The 20,328-nt window shown below is 31.3% G+C and overlaps 1 protein-coding gene across 1 annotated transcript in view; it reads right to left on the bottom strand.

The window, feature by feature from the left end:
* The window catches only part of LOC105306168 (kelch-like protein 1), a gene marked incomplete at its 5' end in the record, with an annotated part of 207,212 nt that overhangs the window by 47,193 nt on the left and 139,691 nt on the right, over positions 1–20,328 (bottom strand). Inside the window, one exon of the mRNA XM_011381083.1 lies at positions 14,209–14,433. Coding sequence (XP_011379385.1) covers positions 14,209–14,433 — 225 coding nt within the window. The remainder of the gene's footprint in view (positions 1–14,208; positions 14,434–20,328) is intronic.

Here is a 20,328-nt window from a genome sequence, read left to right as displayed (position 1 = left end):
ATATAATCTTTTACTTTCATGAGGAGTGGTAATTTAGGTGAAATGAGTTTTTCTGGATGCCTAAAACATTGCAGGACAAAATTCGTAATATTCATTCCATTAATAAAATAGTTAATAACAGCAGTTTTCTAGTGTCATAACATTGGCATGACAAAGATAATTATAAATAGTTGGTCTCATGGTATCTGCAAGTAATTCACAAATCTCTAGACTTATAACAATAGTTCTAATGATTTAGAAATATTTTATCAAATGAGTCACTCTAACAAGAAAACATAAATGTGCTTAGCCACAGAATTTCACTTGGATATTTATGTATTCATTTAAAATATTTTAAGCCTCAATAAATTTATAGCCTGAAGGTATAGGCCACAATGCTTATGGCTTTTCTACATTATATGAAAAAAGAAAATTTTAAAAAAGTTTTTAGAAAATTAAAAACTGTATATGCTCTTGAAAGTGTATGAATTTATATGTTATATAACTTCATTACTAGTAATCCTCATAAAAAGAAAAACATTGAATTACATAATTTATTGACTAAAGCAACGTATGGTTTTAGAGTAAACGCTGATAATTCTGCTCTTTGTGAAGGGGCTTCCTGCAAGGCCGATGAAGCTCAGGCTCAGGATCCTTCACTTACTAGGCCCCTCCAGGAGCCCCTGAAAGGGAGTCCAACAATGTGTTCACATGGTGATTGCATTTCTCGTTAGGGGAGATCTCATCTTTAAGCCCCACAAAACCTGGCTCTGTCTCTAAGCTCATTATATTACTGTGAAGAATTAACTTGATATATTATAGAAATAATAATAAATAGTCACAACAAGGTAGAAAATCAATGCGGAAAGCAAAGCAAAACAAAACAAACCTCACATCTGTGGAGAATTCCAAAACAAGCTTTGCCACTAATGAGCTATATGCACTTCAATAAGCTACTTAATCTTTCTGGCTCTCAATTTTCTCATTTGTAAAAATAAGATTCTGGAGTAAATATTCTCTTAGATACTCTCTCGATTTAAATAGCTATTAGTCTATGTATTTTTTCTTTTGATTACTTTAACATCCCATTACCACCTGTACACTGAGAGAAATTATTAGGACTGAAAGAATTTTTCTATTAATGTAGTTTTAAGATGCATTTTAAATTGAGACATGGAAGATTTGCATGGTCATTCGGATTGAAGACATCTATGAAAAAAATTAAAATATAAAATAAAATCATCTCCCCAATAAATCTAGAAAAGCAAAAAGCAAACAATAAATTAGCAGTCAAAGCCAGAATAACAGGAACTGAAGTGGTCAGCTTTCTACTGTTGATTTCATATTTTTCTTTCTCTATTAATAGCTCTTTCTAAGTGGTTCACATGAGTGACCAGGTTGTCTTCTAAAAATTCAATCTCATTAATTTCCTATTCAATATAAAAAGGATATCAAGTGAATTTATACCTTTATTAATTGAAATTTGGGCTAAATTCAAATATACAAGGCCAATTATGGACAATAAATTACCTCAAACTAAAACATTTCATTATTAAATTAAAAATTTCAATTAAAATGTTATCATAGAGTGCGATTATAGAGGTCACATTTTATATTCTCTGGCATGTCTTGTACTGCAAACTAAACATGAAAAAGGATATTTGTTATATTTTAAAATATATTCATGTGTTAATCCAACATCATTGAAACTAATTTGTTTTCTCATAACCTGTGGCTTGTTACTCAAATATTCTATGCTTCCTTTTCACATTTGTGTTTTATACATTTCACTTCATTGATTGAAATGTATTTTCTTCTTCAATTTGCCTAGTAATCCTTTAGTCCTAACCTCTCTTTAGAAATCTTTCCTAATTATTTATTCTAACTTAAAACAGTATGTTCATAACACTTACTTATTGTACTTATAACTCTTCATTTTAATTGTCTTTTAACTTTTCTGGTCTCCCTACATAGATGCAAGATCTTTGAGTACAGTATCTTATTCACTCTTTTATTCTAATACGGGTATTATAGTATGTTGTAGTGCAATTTTAATGCATGTTGAATGAATTAACCAATAAATTCTTACGCAAATCTCCCTTGTATTTAACTAGACTAATTCTGCTAACCTTATCTTTAACTTAATATATGATTGTATTATTGAAAAATTAAGGTGATTCCAAAAATATATAAAATATAGATGGAGGTATTTGATTAAAACTAGATGCTAAAGAAGATAGCAAAACAAAGACATATAAACTAGAGCTACATGTGAGATTGCTGCAGAATATGCATTCATATTTGTTACTATCAGACTGCAAATTTAATTCTAGACTTTATAACATTTAACTCACAGAGAAAAACCTACATAGTTACATTATCAACAATATTCTTGGTATAAAAACTGACCAGTTGCTCAGGAAGAAAATATTAATACTCTTAGATCAAGCAGATATCTCTCTAAAGGTTTCTCACAAAGAAGAAATTGTATTCAGATCTTAGTTTGAAGGGTCAGTATTCTAGATATTCTATTAGCTTTTGGCATTTAACCAAAGCACTACCAGTATAGTAAAGGGGATAATTTATACTCAATCCATAAATTGTTAACACCATTGCAGAATACAATGTCGCCTGTATTCCACAGTAGAATACCATGTAGAAAGATATAATATAATTCTTTAAGAAATGGGATATGCACATATCATAGAAAAACCACCTTGAGGATTAAACACACATTTTTTGTGATATGAAATTTTACTTCTGGAAATGAATAATAGATTAAGGAAAACAATATCTTCCCCTGGATGCATAATTTTTATTTGTAAGAAAACGTTTGCAACTAGTGTATATAACTAGCATGTATAATATTGAAGATAGGTATTGTTTCTGATTCATCTCTTGTTCCCCAACACCTAATGGAATTCTTAGCACTAAAAAGTCTTCAATAAATGTTTATTTAAACAAGAACATAGCTCAGTGCAATGATGCTATGCGATATCTAATCTTAGAATTCAATAGGTAACAGGACCATAGAAGACTAAATATATAAGAAGGATTTTGCTGATATTTATAGTTTATAAATCAGAGTATGTTAGATCACATTCTATTAAGAAGAGTCTTGGCATTTGTTGTTTCCCCTTCATCCCTCCCTCCCTCCTTCCCTTCTTTTCTTTTTTGCTGGCATTATTAATGGTACATGTGTGATATTTCCAAGAGGAACTGATAAAATGAAAATAAAGAAAGAAATAACTAAAATATTTTTTAAAACTATACTCATGTTTGTATGTATATCATATTTGCATAAATAAAAAGCAAAGTGACCTTATGATCTTGTTTACTCAAATTTAAAGTTTCATATAAAAAGGTAGTTATCTGCTCTAAAAAAAACTTCTTTTGATGCCCTATATTTTCTCCAGAAATTTTCCTATTTCATCAGACGTGCATAAGTACTGAAAATTGTGGGTCTGTATATATATTTGTGTGTGTGTGTATTTCAGTATGTGTATAAGAATGTATATTATCAAAAGAATTAAGTCTTTTATTTGCATCCCCATGTACTCATTATATATTTTTTTCCTTTTCACTATATCTTTTTTTTAATATCTGATACATAAAACTGAATAGGTAGTTTTGAATTTTGTTTCCTTGTGAAAAATTGCAAAACTTTAAGAGAGAACTCTTTTAAAGATATGTAGACCCTCTTGGTCTTGTGAGAGAGCTATTTTTTAAGTAAAAGAGACACAAAAATGACAAACATATACTGATATAATTAAAGAAATGGACTAACCTGAAGTAAGTGCTCCTTTTAAGACAATGAAAACTGACAGTTTATAATGAGTTATATCACAAACAAATGCAAGGTTTTATTATGCTGATATTTTCTTCAGTCCATTTATTATTTGTTGTTATAAGTATAGTTTCTAAAAGCAATAGAAACAACTCATAGTAAATGTCACTTTGGGTTCCCTTTTCTTATACATAAATTCAGGTTATTAATTTAAATAAGTTGAGTTGCTTTTATCTTGACTCTGAAAAACTAATGCCTACGCCTATAAGCTTGGTTTGACCAGTAAGGTTTTAAAGCTCCCAACAAGAATTTTAAAACTGAAATGAGCAAAGCATTGAAGAATAAACAAACAAACAAACAAATTTTCGAATTGGCAAAGTTTGCAGCAGTATCTAGTTTCTAGTGCAATATAACTCAGAGCTATCTCACAGATCAAGAATAGGTGCTAGCTGCAGTGTCTTTCATGGAAGCATCTTCATCCTCACCAGACTTTCAAAGGCATGTAATTTTCATCTTGAATTAACTATCAAGTCTGTTTTGGTTTCAGTCAGATTCCAGGACATACAGCCAATTTTTTAAGCTAACCATTATGTTTTATTTATTTGTTTGTTTTGTTAAAGTGTGTCATTTGGGGATTCATACATTATGTTTGTTCATTATGTATGTCTTATTTTTTAGCTCAAGAGTGGCTGACCTCCCATCTAAGGGAAGAATTAATTTTTTACCAGCATCCTTGACAAAGGCCATTGTAAGTATTATTCTCATTGCTTTGAAAATGCTTTCCTGTTGTGATAGCTAGACCATGTACATCATTTCTAAGTTTTTAATAATGATTATGTTTTCAAGAGACCCCTTTTGCTCATGGATTGGTCAATTTCTGCTTACTGTACCCATGTAAAAACAATCTACCCCATTGTTGACATCTGCAGAAATGGCAGAGTAAGGACCTACAAAGATCTATTAGTCCATAAAGTGATGAGAACATTGGGAAAAAGTGTCAAAATCAGATTTTAGGGAAATATATAAAGGGTTAAAAATATCTGAGGAGCATTTATTTAAGAAAAATAGCTGATTAGATAAGAACAATGAATTCCATGATGTTTTAACATGTCCTATTCCCATTGCCTCCTCCTGGCTTTGCAGTAACATTGAAAACCAATAACCTCACAATCAAGGCAGTCATGAAATCAGCAGTCTGGCATCCACTGGAGGAGGCAGTATAGATTTGGAAATTCTTCAAAAGTTAGTTCCTCAGGAAATTGTTATCCAACCTGCCTGGCAGCTCTCTGGAAACCTTTGCTTGCAGGACTTATCCATTTTTCACATGACTAAGGCTTATTCTTACTGAGAATGTCCAGGGTGTGTGTCAAAAAAAAGAAAAATCAATGGCAATCACAATCGACCTTTGAACAACACAAGTTTGAACTGCTCAGGTCCACTTACACTCAGATTTTTTTTTCAATAAACAGACAGTCTGCCCTCGTATCCTCAGGTTTTGCATTTGCAAATTCAACCAACAGTAGACCAAAAACAGCATTTTCAGTCTCTGATTGAAAATCCATGTAGGTAGAGGGCCAACTTAAGTTACACAAGGATTTTTGTGGGAAAGGTTGCACCCCTATCCCAGTGTTGTTCAAGAGTCAACTGTATTTACTTATTTATTTATTTATTTAATGCCTACAGTACCTGGTATTCCTAGGTGGTAAAGGTCAACTGTGTTTAACATCACAAATGCCAGAGGTGGTGAAAACAGTTTGGGCAAACAAAAAGCTGAGTAAAAATCTTAAAAGTAGAGCTGAGGATGAGATGTCCATGGGGAGATTTGAAAAGGTTGACATTTCCTGCTACTCTCAAGGTCATGTGTATATTCAGTTCTGTGTACATGTTCAGGTAAATTCTGAGATGATACTAAGCTCTCTCATCTCTAGGCAACCTTGGAAATTCATGTAAGCAGAAAGTGAAGGTTAAGGCATGAGGAGTCCAGCTCCTGGTAAAAATTTATGTGATTTTGCAGACTTGATCACAGGTGATTTCAAAAACTTTACCTGATAGGCTGTATGGGGGAAAGCTGCTCTCCCACACTAGCCTTAGTGCACAGCCATGCATTGCAGTCTTTTCAAGGGAGTTTGAGTCAAGGACTCAGACCCCTCTGGCTCTTCTGGCTCTGATCATGCACTTCACATATTTGCATTCCTAGTCTATGCATCTTTATTCTCAGGTCTCCTAGTTTGAAATCTTGGAAAGGGATCTTCTTCAAGCACCTCTGCCAAGGCCTCCTTATGCGGGGAGTTGGGGAAAACTTGTCTTTGCTCAGTATGCATGTTGGAGCATTCCTTCAACACTCCAGTAGGCTGTTTACAACTCTGTCTTGCTAGGAACTCAGCTGAGCTAGAAGAGAGAGCTGAGCTCAAAGAACTGCAAGTAGATAAACCAAAGATATGCACACCAGAAGGCACATCACAAACTGTCAAAAGCCAGAGATAAAGAGAGAATCTTGAAAGTAGCAAGAGTATCAACTTATCACATATGAGGCACCTTCAATAAGATTAACAATTCATTTCTCATCAGATAACAAAGAGGCCAGAAGACAGTGGAATAGCATATTCAAAGTGCTAAAATAAAAAGACTCTTAAGAATTTTATATCGTTCAAAAATAAAGGAAAAATAATCACATACCTTGGTTAAACAAACAAAAAATGAAACACTGAGGGAATCTGTTGCTAGTGGATCCGTCCTACAGGGAATATTAAAAGGTCCCTTGGACCAAAATGTAGACATTTCTACCAAAACACAAATTTAAACGAAGAATAAAGAACACTGGTAACAAAAATAAAAAAAAGTATAAATGTATTTTTTCTCTATAACTCTATTTCCCCCATCTTACTTTAAGACAATTGAGTAAAGCAATAATTTTTAAATTGTGTTGATGAATATATAATGTATAAACATGTAATTTATATGACAATAATAACAAATATGTGTTAATTAAAAACACTGCTACATAACCAGTGGTCAAAGAAGATGAAAAAAGTTAAAAATATTTTGAGATGAATGAAAATGAAGGCACAAAACACCAAAACTTATGGAGTACAACTCAAGCAGTGCTTACATGGAAATATATAACTGTAAAAATCTTAATTAGGAAGGGTTTCTAATCAATAACACTAAGAAGTAGAATAATAAGAGCAAATCCAATGCAAGCTGAAAGAAAAGAAATATATATATGAGTGGATATAAATAAAATAGTGAATTATAAAACAAAATAAAACCATAAAACTAGCAATTTGTTCTTTAAAAAGATCAACAATTTTGCAAGCCTTTACCTAGACTAAATAAGAGAAAAAGAGAGAAATGTTTAATTACTAAAATCAGGAATAAATAGGGAACTACCAATCTCATAAAAAATACAATGGATTATATGGGAATACTATAAAGAATTGTGTGCAAACAATTTTGATAACCTAAATGAGATGGACAAATTCCTTGATATTCACTAACTACAGAAACTGAGTCAAGAAGAGATGAAAAATCTGAACAGACCAGTAGGAAAGTAGTGATTAGTGATTTTACAACTTCCCACAAAGTAAAGACCAGGCTTCCTTGGCTTTACTGATGAATGCTACTAAATGTTTAAAGAAGAATTAACACAAATTCTTCACATACTCTTCCACAAGATAGAAAATCAATGAGCATTTCCAATTCATTCTATGAAACCAGAATTACTGTAATACTCAAACCAGACAAAGATATCACAAGAAAACTATATACCAATATCCCTTGTTAATACAGATGGAACATATTCCACAAAATACTAACAAACTAAATACAGCAACATATATAAAGAATTGTAGACAATGGCCAAGTGAGATTTATCTAGAGAAGATAGGTGAATATCTAAAAATCAATTGATATAATATACTATAGTAATAGAATGTAGAAAAAAAATACGTATTCTTTTCAAAACATGCAGGAAAAGTATTTGACAAAACCTAACATCCTTTTTATGATAGAACACTTAGCTGACTAGAAATATAAAGGATCTTAGCATCTACCCACCTCAAAAAATCGATAACATTCTCTTTAATGATGAAAGACTAAACTCTCTTTTCCTAATTTAAGAGCAAGGCGACAATGTCTTCTCTTGCCAGTTCTATTCAGTATTGTCCTGGAGGTTCTAGCTAAAGTAAATAAGCAAGTAAAATAAATAAAATAAGTAAATTTAAGAAAGAAGTAAAACTATTTCTCTTTTCAGATAAAATGATTTTATTAGATATAAAATCATAAGAAATCCTCAAAAATCTACTAATCTAATAAAAATGTTCATCAAGGCTTCCGGATACAAGTTCAATACACAAATATATACAACAGCCATAAAAAATCTGAAAACAAACATAAGGAATTATTTGATTTACAATAGTATAAAATATAGTAGACTATTGAGCAATAAAATTATCAGAAGTAAAAGAAAGTAGACCTAAATAAACAGAATAATATCTAATGTTTATTGATTGGAAGACAATATTGTTAAAGTGGCAAAACTCACAAATTGCTTTACATATTCAATCCAATCAATATCTGAATTCCAGATACCTTTTTACGGAAATTGAGAAATTGATTCTTAATTTTGTATGGACATGTAAGAGATTCTGAATAGCCCAAAAATTCTTGAGGAGAAGAACAAAGTCTGAGAGCTGATACTACCCAACTTCAAACTTACTATAAAGCTTATGCCAGCTTATTTAATTACTTCGTTATTAAGACAGTGTGATGCTGGCATAAGGATAGACATAGATGTTAATGAAATATAATTGAGAGTCCATAAATAAACCCTCATATTTATGAATTGATTTTTGACAAGGATATCAAGACAATTCAATGAAACAGGTCTTTTCAACATAGTGCTGAGACAACATGCAAAAAAATGATGTCGAACTCTACCTCACACCATAGAAAAAAATTAATTCAAAATAGGTCATATTTTTAAATTTAAGACATAAAATTTCTAAAAGGAAACATAGGCATAAATCTTCATGACCATAGATTAGACAATATTTTCTCAGATATGCTACCAAAAGCACAAGCAACAAAAGAAAAAATTGAATCGAACTTTATTGTGCTAATAATTTTTGTTCTTCTAAGGACACTAATGGGAAAATTAAAGTAGAACCAATAGAATGAAAGATATTTGAAAATCTTATATATGACAGATGACTTTTATACAGAATATAAAATAAACAATTGCAACTCAATAATAAAAAGAAAAATATCCGAAACAAAAAATGGACAAAATGTTTAAAGAGAGATTTATCCAAGAAAGATATAAAACTGGCCAAGAAATACGTAAAATGTTTCTCAAAATTATTTATTAGAGAAATGCCTATAAAATTACAAGAAGTGCCAATTTATATACACTAAGATTATTATAATAAAAAATGGATAATAACAAGTGTTGACAAGGATGTGAAAAAAATGGCATCCTCAAATATTGTTGAGGAGATAGAAAATGGTGCAGCCATTATGAAAACAACTTGACAGTTCTTCCAAAAGTTAAAGGTAAAGTTACCATGTCTCAACAATTCTCCTTTCATGTATCTATCCAACAGAATTGAAAATGTATATTCACACAAAAATGCATATATGAATGTTCATAACAGTTTATTCATAATAACCAAAAAGTAGAAACAACTCAAATGTCCTTCTACTGATGATGTATAAACAAAATGTGGTAAATCCTAACAGTGAAATCTTATTCTGTTATAAAAAGAATGAAATATTGATATGTGCTACAAAATGGATGAATTTTGAAAAAATTATGCTATGTGAGAGAAATCATACACAAAAGACCACAAGTTGTCTTTATGGCAATTACATAAAGACAGAAAGTAGATTAATTATTGCTAAGGGCTAGGGATATGGGGCAATGAAGACTGTCTGCTATTGGGTACAGGGTTTATTTATAGGATGATAAAAACATTTTGGAATTTGATAATGGTGATGGCTGAACAAGTCTTTGAATTTTCTTAAAAGTATCAACTCTATTCTTTAAAATTTAATTCTGTGGTATGTGAATTTCATCTCGATTTAAAAGTTAGAAAAAAAGAACATAAAAACAAAAACAACTCCTATTATATTTTTTACATACAACATAGTGCTTGGTGTTCAGAAAATCCATAATAAACAGTAGCTTTATTATTTTCATCAATTTCTCCTAAAAAGATTCAATTGCTAACAGTGTATTGAAGTAATGTCTTGTTCAATTTTATACAATGTAAAATGCAGTAATAAAGACATGATATATAGAATTATGTGCTTCAAAGACATAAATGCTAAAATGAAAACAGCATATTGAGAGAACTGTGGTCTTAATTAGTTTAATTCTCTAGGTAGATGCATTGCTCCCTTGTGTCACATGTTCAATATGAATATAATTTTTATATGTTGTTTTATCTAGCATAAGAAACTTTCTTCATTTATTGATAGATATGAAACTTATTTTGCCACATAATCATCTTTAGCAACCAAAGAACTCATGTGACGTGCTTTTAAAATCACAGTATTTTTTTTTCCCATACAAATTAACGGTGAATGGGTATATAGGTCAAATAAAATGAGATTTTATTTTACATATTTTTAATTTTACTTTAGACTTTAGCTTCTTGTCACTTAAATGTATAATATGGAATCACATGGTCAATTTTGTAATATCACTGCATAGTAGGTACTGATTAACTATATGGCAAATAATATGGACGTTCTAATTTCTGAACAAATAGAAAAGTAGCTCAGGTGGCAGTTAGTTTACACTTAAAACTGATCCTGTCAATTACACCAAAGGGAGAGTCATGAAACACCAACATCGAAATTATAAAAAAACACTTAAAGAATCAGAACTCAGTTGCAACTTCCTCAGTGAGACAAAATTCAAGGTACTGCTGTGAGTGACTATCTTGGAGAAAAAACTTAATTTGAGCTCTTTTTACCACCACATAGTGTTTTCTTCAGAAGACCTATTGCACTTTCTATACTGCAAGGCAGTGATGTTCAGACCTTGCCATAACTGGATGGATAACATCAGGTTGTCATCAGAGCCCAGCTTGGATGTGGAATTGCTAACAGCAGAAACAAACAAAACAGCCTTGCTGGTCCAGAACATTTCCTTCCCATCTCAGCTCCCAGCTATGGTAAGGGCATCAGAGACAAGGAAGAAAGGCTCAAGGGAATTTATGAGCAAATTTTGGTAAATAGATGTGTCCTTAGGATTATGTGCTAGAAATAACAGCAGATAGGTTGAGCAAATTCAGCTTGCTGTCTCAGGGCTTCATGTCCAGGTGTAACCCCCGCCTCCCCAAATGTTTAGGGGTGACACAAAGAATGGCATACGCCTTAGCCCTTAATATAATTAGCCAAATCATCTTATACATCCATATGAGCACACAGTTAAAAATTAATATTTCCATGATGATATTGCTAAATAGAATTAGAAGAGAGGGAAGAAGAAGAAATGGAAGGAGATGAGGAAGAGGAAGAAGAGGGAAAAGAGGAAGAGAAACAGAAGAAGAGAAATGCTGACTAATAAAAGAAAGAGAAAAGTAAGGCTAACAAGAAAAAGAAAAGTAAGACAAGAGAACTCTTGAAGGAGTTTGAGGAAGGGGAGGAGGATGATGATCACCTGTAATAAATAAAAAAGAATTAATTAAAGAGGCAGATTAAAATTTGAAAAAGGCGTGATAGTCTCACAGAGATAAGGGATGTTATTAACATCATTAAGAAAAAAGCAATTATAATGAATTACCAAGTAGGAATAAACTGTAAAAACTAACTAAGATTAAGACATAAATACATAAGATGAATATCATGATGCACACAGCTTAATAACAATTTGGAGGGCTGGATATTAAAATTATTCATCAAGAAGGGATAAAGACAACATTAAATAATGTGATGTATTAAATAAGAAATATTAACAACTATGTAATAGAAGCCTCTGAAAGAGAGAAGAAGGGAAATCAAAGACTGATATATTATATTGAAGGAACAGGAATTTTAGGCCTAGGATGTTAATTGCATTTGAGTATGACATGTAATGCTAAACTTCCTAAGATTCAGCTGATCTTAAGGAATGTGATTGATCATATAGGAAGCACTCTGTTTCATCAGAGAACACATATGTGTCTTGTGTTACTGTCACTCTGTCTTCAACTGATTGGACCTTGGATTACCATCCAAGTCAAAGGCAGTTTTCTAGGTACTGGGCATTACTAGCAATCGATGAGGCACTTTGCAATCAAAACTGTGCCCAGAAATGGTGCTCTATGATATAATATTACCTTCTAACTCGGTCACATCATATCTTGGGGAGTACTATAATTGGGAATTTTTAAAAAACTGACACAAAATATTAACCATTAGGAAGTAAAACACAGAAGAATCCAATGGCATGAGCCATGGAGGAGAGATGATCTCTTAGATAACAGAAGTGAAGCAGAACAAAAATGCAAAACAATAGCAGCTTAGGCATGCAAATAGTGGACGACTAGAGTTTCTTTTGAGTCATTAAAACTTGTAAGAAATACTGCATTACATTTTAGATGTTTAGGAGACTTAGCTCATATAATTTTTTGTGTAGTCTTGCTTCCACATATACGTTTACAATGAACTCTTTAACAAATGAAACAAACTAAAATACACTGTCAAAGACCACCATCCTGCTCAGCACTGGTGCCTATGTGATAGGATTTGAGGCAAACCATTACCTCCTAAGTATACTTTAAACACCTGAAATTACACCACCTAACTTGTATTCTTGGTGAAAATTTTTGTGTGTTCTCTTGACATGCAAATCTCCTACACAATTGGACTGTAGCACACCTTAATGGAAAGGAATTGAATTATCTAAAACAAAAAGAGAGAAAGACATTAAATTCCTAAAATTCCAATCCAAAGTGCTCATTCTCCACATTCCTCCAAAACAGGAACAAAGGCAGTTAGCTATATAGTTAATATAAACAACACATAGGCCTTTTACATAGATATGAAAGCCAAAATCATCCAAAATATTTGAAATAAAAAAAAAATCATAAGAAACCTTTTATGTTCATGAATATTACCTGGGAAAAACCATTTGCCATTCATATTTTTCATATTATAATTGGGTTCTGTGTGATTTAGAGAAATTATATAGCTTTAATTTAAAACAGAAATTTAAAATTTAAAGTTATTTGAAAAGATTTCCAGAAAATTTTTAATATTCTTTAATTTTACTAATGCACCAACTGAAGAGGGAGGTAAACAAGATTAAAAGGTAATGCAACCTAGGTAAACAAGATCAAAAGATAATTTGCTTTAGTTTAGAGCTTTTATTTGTTTATTTATTTACTTTTGCTTAGATTGATGGTACAGTAGACAAGAATGAGAATGCAGTTTTGGAGACCTCAGAGTTGAACATTAATATTTGTTTTTTGAAATGCTGTATAATTTTGCTTGCCTATAAATGTTTATATCAGTGGATTTGCAATTAAACCCTGATATCTCTGTAATGTACATATTTGCAATATATGAAAGGCACTTATTCAACTCTCTGGCATAATTCAAGTCTTCAAAAAAAGTAATTTACACTTCTTACAATTCCCACAATACAAAGTGCAAATTCAGGAACTGTTCATCTTAAATTCCTCTTTTCAAATATTTGTATGGGACTTTACAATTTACAAAGTGATTTTATATTCATTATCCTCATTAAATTTTTATCTTCTTAATAACCTTGAATTGGTGGTAAATGAGGAGCCTAAGGTTCGTAGTTTAAGAGCTGGCCCCAAATCATACCAGTATTAAATGGTAGATTCAAAACTCAAACCCAAACCTTCTGGATCCAAATAGTCTCTCATATCCAGGATACTCCAAACTAGAGATCAAGTGAATCCCATCATATTGCCCCCTGGTGCCAGCTGATGTGTCACCGTCTCTCTAAACCTGTATTGCTCTCCCTAAAGATTTTTCAGGTAGTATCATTTAAGTGCAAATATATAGCTACACTGGTCTATCTAGTAATGTGGAGTGAGTCATCTTAATTCAATTTTCCTCAATTTACATTAACTTTTTTTTCTCTAGATTGCATTATTTTGGCCTCTTCTTGATAGTTTTGCATTTTTTAAATATCAAATCAGGAACCTAATTTTACCTATTGAATAAATGTCGCATTATGAAAACTTTGAGGATAGCTCGAGGTCTACTCATTTTGGTATCTTTTACAGCTTTCTCAACAGTTTAATGCACAATGGCCAACACAAGAAAACATCAAAACTTGAAAAAAAATGTTTCAAATAAGCCTACAATTTACTTAAAGTTAATGATAATTGATGACAATAATACTATATTTTTATATACATTTTCACTATCGATAAAAATATTTCTAAACATAATATCAATAAAGTAAGAGATCTTACCTAGACCATGTCTATGTGTTGACATTGGCGGTAAGACAGTCCAAGTCTTGGTTTTGGGATTGTAACATTCAACAGTGTTTAATGTCTTTAAGCCATCTCGACCTCCAATTACAAAGAGTTTGTCATCAATAACAGCCACACCAAACTGCAATCTCCTGCCGTTCATCATCCCTGCCTGGATCCACAAATTTGTTCTGAGGTCATATTTCTCTATGGTTGTAGCTCCTGATAAAAAAAAATCAAATAGTCACCATTTACTACTAATTTAACAGACAACTTGCCCAAGGTATACAAATTATTAGCGCTGTAAAATTAGAATGTGAAAACATTCTTCTCACATTCATTTTTCTTAAAGAAAATGTGGCAGAAAAACAAAGGGAGTGGTAACTTAACTAGAACTATATTTTTTCTTCTTGGCAAACACTAATAATCAAATTGACGCAAATGTTCAATACATAATGGTCTTATGCTACACTGTCAATTCAATAGAATCATTTTGGGGCATAACACAGTTATGTCAGATTTTACAACTTGCTTCTATTACTGTTTGCCATTAAAAAAGCGTAACATAATCCTAGCCTGAAAAAGTTATTAAAATTCCTTTAAATAACTAAGATTGTACGTTATCTGTACAATTCTGAGTGGAGAAAATTTAAAAAATTCTTTACTATGTTTCTCTTTAAATTTATCTTATGCCTTAAATAACAGAAAGTTTTAAAAGTCAATTTAAGATGTAAACATATACTAGTTATACTCTTTTCAACTTTTTTTAAAAAAGTATCTGGAGAATAGCTTAATAGAATTTAGACATAAAATGATATACCTTTATCAATCATGTTACAATCTCTAAATAAAATAACATCTTTCCTAAAAGCTTTTTATGTATAAATTTGAGAAATATACTAAATATAAAAAATATAATAAAGTAGAAATTGAACAAGAGATATGTTTTAATGCATTCAGTTAAACATTTCATGTTAAAAATGTCTGCCTTGAGTTAGTTCAGAATCGTTTATATCATAAAATATAAGCTAACAAACACTGATGTTGGTTCAGTGTTTGATCTTAATGTTCAGATTCACATTTACCAATGTTTCACCTTCAATGATTAAATATTCCTACAAAAGGAGTCAAAATTCTTGTGTACTTTCACTAATGCACAAAAAAAATCTATTTTACTTATGATGTATTAAAACATTCTTACTTTTTACAAGCTAGCAGCAATGAAATAAACCAGTATAAACAACTTGTTAGGAAAAGTTTTGCTAATTGAAGTAAAAATTATTTAATGTATGCTAAACTTTTATTCAAAGGTAACAAAACAGTAAAAATATAGCTCCTGGGTTAAATGCAGTAAATATGATTTTGGTGTTATTAAAAATTTGAGCTAATTTCTATACAATTAAATATTAAGTATTTTGAAAGGATTATTACTTTTAGAATAAAATAAATTGTAATGTTCATAAGTCACTGAATACTATTTAGTAACAAGATATATTATTGAAATAAGTGTGCTCATATGCTTAAATATATTTATTATATTTCATATTGAATGTTTTATTTAATTATATGCAAATCAAAATTCCAACGTAAACTAAATTGTTGAATAATTTCAAAGTCATCTTAATTCTCAAAGCTTGATAGTGTGGGATTTCATGAATGCCTAACTAAAAATCATATTATATGCAATTACTTCTTTCCTATGACTAACTCTTGACAAATGATGGCGGAAGAAAGAGTGTAATCTAAGTCCACAGTAACCCAACTCTATGAGATCCATATTTTGCAGGTATGGATCGATAAGGAAGTACATATTTGAGCAACCGTACTTTCCTTAATCTTCAAAATATTGGTCAAAACCTCTGCAGAGAATCTGAGATACAGTCATTCTTCTAAGAGAAAATACTTGGGAATATGTGAAGTGAATGGCTTCTACACAACCAAACATGTTGTTATTCAAAGAGGAAAGTGAGGACTTGATTTGAAATAAGCTAGATGTGTCTTAAATCTCAACACATGGCAGGATTACTTTTTACTTTTATAGTGTTCTTCCTCTATCTTTAGGTCTCAAAGGTGACATCCATTTTGTCCTAAAGTTGCTACATCAGAAATAGTCATGCCTCCCTGTGTTCATTTTTTCAGATTAGAAGTTATGTTAATTCTCTATGGCTGCTTTGAAAAATTATCTCGAAGTTGGTGGCTTAAAAACGCACACATTTGTTATCTTACTGTGCTAAAATCAAGGTGTTGGCAAGGCTCCGTTTCCTTTAGGGGACGGTGGGAGAGACGTGGTTTTCTTGCCTTTTTCATCTTCTATAGGCCACTACATTCTTTACGACCCCTTCTTCTATCTTCAAAGCCAGCAACATTGCATCTCTGACAGTGATTCTTGTGATTACATTGGGCTCACCCCAACTTGATCTGAGTTAATGAAGAATAATCTGATTTAATGTAGAATAATCTGTTCAAGGTCGGCTAATTAGGAACCTTCATTCCCTTCAGAGCTTTAATACCCCGTCCCCTACATAACTATGTAAACTGTAAACTAACATATTCTAGGGATTAGGAAGTAGGCTTCGGTGAGGGGCCATTGTTCTGCCTACCCCAGAAGACAAGCCTATTTCCACTCCACTCCTAGATGTTTCTTAGTTACAAACATTGAGTAATATAAAACAAAGCAGGATCTCTTGATTTGTAAAGCTTTCTTATAGTAAGCATGTATCTAGTTTTTAATGATCACAAAGTTAGAATATGCTTCCTCTTTTTCTATTGAAAGTTATTAATAATATGTCCTTGAAAAAATATCTTCACCAGTACACTTCATTAGCTTGCTTTATAAACTTCCCAATTCTATTATTATCGTATTTTTTCAATTTATCAATTTGTTTATGAGTTCTGTTGTTTTCTTTGCTTGTGTATGTATACTCTTCTTAGTGGTTTCCTAAGTCAGAGGAAGAGGGACAAAGCCATTCTCTCTGAGAAATATTACCCTCTGTTGTTCCTTAAACTCAAGGCAATATTTGTCATTATATAAATTGAAAACAGAATGCAATTAAGAGTAGACTGCTTTGGCAGCAATCAATGCATTTGAAAGAAATTAAAAAGGAAAATTTATTTTTGAGACATAGTTACTTTGGGCTTATTCTGTTAATGAAACTGTCAGTAGTTATCTCAAATGCCCAGGAAGTGTAGGTGTGACTTTAAAATGTGTGACTGCAGGCACGAAAGAACCCTGACAACTTTCATAAACTTTAGAATGTCCACTCTGAGATTCAAAAACATAAGTTTAAGCAACTGATTTAGAATACCCTTTAGACCCATTAGAACAGGTATAATGAGTACATCTGGCTATATAGAGGACTATTTTAGTACTGGTTCGTTCCCCGTTGTTTTGCATCTTAAACTCTAGATCACTGCTGTTAAAGTATTTTGAAGGTTGCATTAACTCTTTAGGGAATTTTGCTGTTATTCTGTGAGCCATCACTTTGTACAGTAACAATATTTTTTTATAAAACACGTAGTATAATTTAATAGAATCTAAAGCAATTTGTAAAACTTCCTAACTTAATGTGCGTGCTTAGTAATTCGAAGATGAATCTCATTCTTAATGTTCAGAATAATGTGAAATAAAATGGCAGGTATTTTTAAGACTATATGATATAAGACTACTTACGATATATTTCTGTATATTTTTGTACATTTCATAGTTTATTTATCAAAAACTATGTACCAGGTAAAAGCTAAGTGCCTAGCATTTATAGTAATATATGTTTTGATGTGGCTTTATTTGAAATAACTCCTGAAATGATCGTTTTCTGTATAAAGTAGTCACAGCATCAAAGGAAATCATGACATATATGTTATTCACTTTTAACATATCATGCCTGTTTTTTATTGAAATATGGTTGTTAAATAAATATTGAGTAAAGGTGTTTTGAGTAAAGAGTTTAAAAATAAGATTTTAATAATAATATTCAGTGAGTACTTCCTATGCTCTAAAAGATTTACATATATTAGTACATTTAATTTTAAGAAAAACCTGATGAGATGGGTATTATTATTTTGCTAGTTTTACAGAAAAGAAGGCGAATCAGAGAAAACTTTAGTAACTTGCTCGGTGTCTCTTAGACAGTAACTGAAGAATCCACAGTATTAACCTGGCTCTAGAGCCCACTCTGATAACACTTCACTTGACTACCTCATCCTAGATATAGAATAAGATAATTGCAATTAATATATGTGGTAGGCAGAATTTTATAAATGCACTTTCCTGAGATTTAATGACCTATTTCCTAGAACTTTTGAATACGATGGGAACTCACTCCATTGATTGTTATGCTATCTGGCACAGCCTACCTTAATATAAGGAAATAACTGGGTGGCCCTGATCACATAACTCCTTGAAAATGGAGAGATTTGTAGTAGAGAGGAATTCGGAGAGATTTGAGGAACATGCAGGACTCAACTTGCTGGTCTGAAGATGGAAGGGGCCGCATAAGAATGAATAAAGGTACTCGCTAGGAACCCAGGATCTTCCTCACTTGACAACCAGCAAGGAAACAGTCACTTGATTCTACAACCACAAGGAATAGATTCTGCCAATAGTCCGAATGAACTTGAAAGATGACCTCCAGCTCCAAATGAGAACACAAAGTAGCCAACACCCTGATTTCAGCTTTTTGAGAACTTGAGCCAAGAATCTAGATGTGCCATCTTAGACTTCTAAACTACAAAACTTTGAGCTAAAAGATGACAGTTTTTTAAACCACTGGTTATGGTAGTATGTTACAGCAGCAATAGAGTGTAGTTTATTTTAATTTGCATTTTTAAAACTCATAAACTGTTTTCCAAGTTCTATTGCATAACTATAAGATAGATACGAACTATCTAGATACAATACAAATACAAAAGCATTTTCCTCATGACAAAAAAAGCAACAAACTCCCTTCGCAAAATATAAAACTGAGGAAAAAGTGTTCCAGATGTTCCATCAAAATGTGGTTCTGAGTCTTCGGAGTTCGCTCACACAACCAAATATGATTATTTTGGGTGGAACAATAGGAATTAATCCTTTCACACTCTATTTTGGCATTACAGATGGCAGGGCTTTTATTAGAATATTTATAATTAAAATATTTACCAACCTTATTTATCTTGAACATGGCACAGAATAAAATGATAAAAATTTTTTGACCTGACAAAATAGATGTCACAAAAAGCTTCTATATAGAAGATAAAACTCTTTTATCCAACTCAGCAGAAAGGCCCTCAGGTCTTCTCACAAAGCCTTTTTACTACATTTTAATGCAATATTAATAAGCTCAGTTATCTGACTTCCAAGACTTTTTACAAACCCACAAATCAGAATGATCTGGGGCGTTTGAATGCAGCAATAGCTGATATTAAGGGAATAACCAGAAAAAAATTTATTTGGTTTAAAATCATTTCACTAAAATCAGGAAATACAAAAGGGTGCTAACTTCTTGGCTCATAGTAAAGGGAGACCAAAGTATGGAACATAATTTCAATTATTCACATTTTATGTAATAGTCTACCTTAATAATTTAAAAAAAAATTACCTTTAAAATCTTAGAAAAATAAAATATTTCTGGGAGTTGCCAAATCAGATAAGCAAAATACAAAAATCAAAGCAATTTCCTGTTAAAATAAAATTCATGTAGATTGTATAGCAAACAGAAGAACTTATTTAAAATAGCATCACTAAAAGTAAATTATATAAAGATAAAATCCATAGGATAAATGCTAGTTCTAGATAAAAAGTTAAAACAATTAAAATGTTAATTTGAATGAATGGAAAGAATCATACTAATTTTGAATGAGATGACTTGTTACTTCAGAAATAATAATTATTATCTTATATAATCTCAATTAATATAATAATTATATTTGTACAAGATATTTATAAAATTATACCTGCATTTCTCTGGAAATTCAAATGTAAAATATTAGGAAATACATATTTAAAAGATAGACAATCTTTAAATACAAAGGAATCTTGAAGGAAGAAGGCCTACCAGATATTAAAGAGTATTATATAACTATATTTTTAAAAATTGCTTTATGATGAAGGAAAATAGCTATATTAATGAATCTGAAAAG

This window comes from Pteropus vampyrus, unplaced genomic scaffold (assembly GCF_000151845.1).
Source record: "Pteropus vampyrus isolate Shadow unplaced genomic scaffold, Pvam_2.0 Scaffold13, whole genome shotgun sequence".
Classification (NCBI taxonomy): Eukaryota; Metazoa; Chordata; class Mammalia; order Chiroptera; family Pteropodidae; genus Pteropus; species Pteropus vampyrus.
This window is presented reverse-complemented; position numbering and strand designations above follow the sequence as displayed.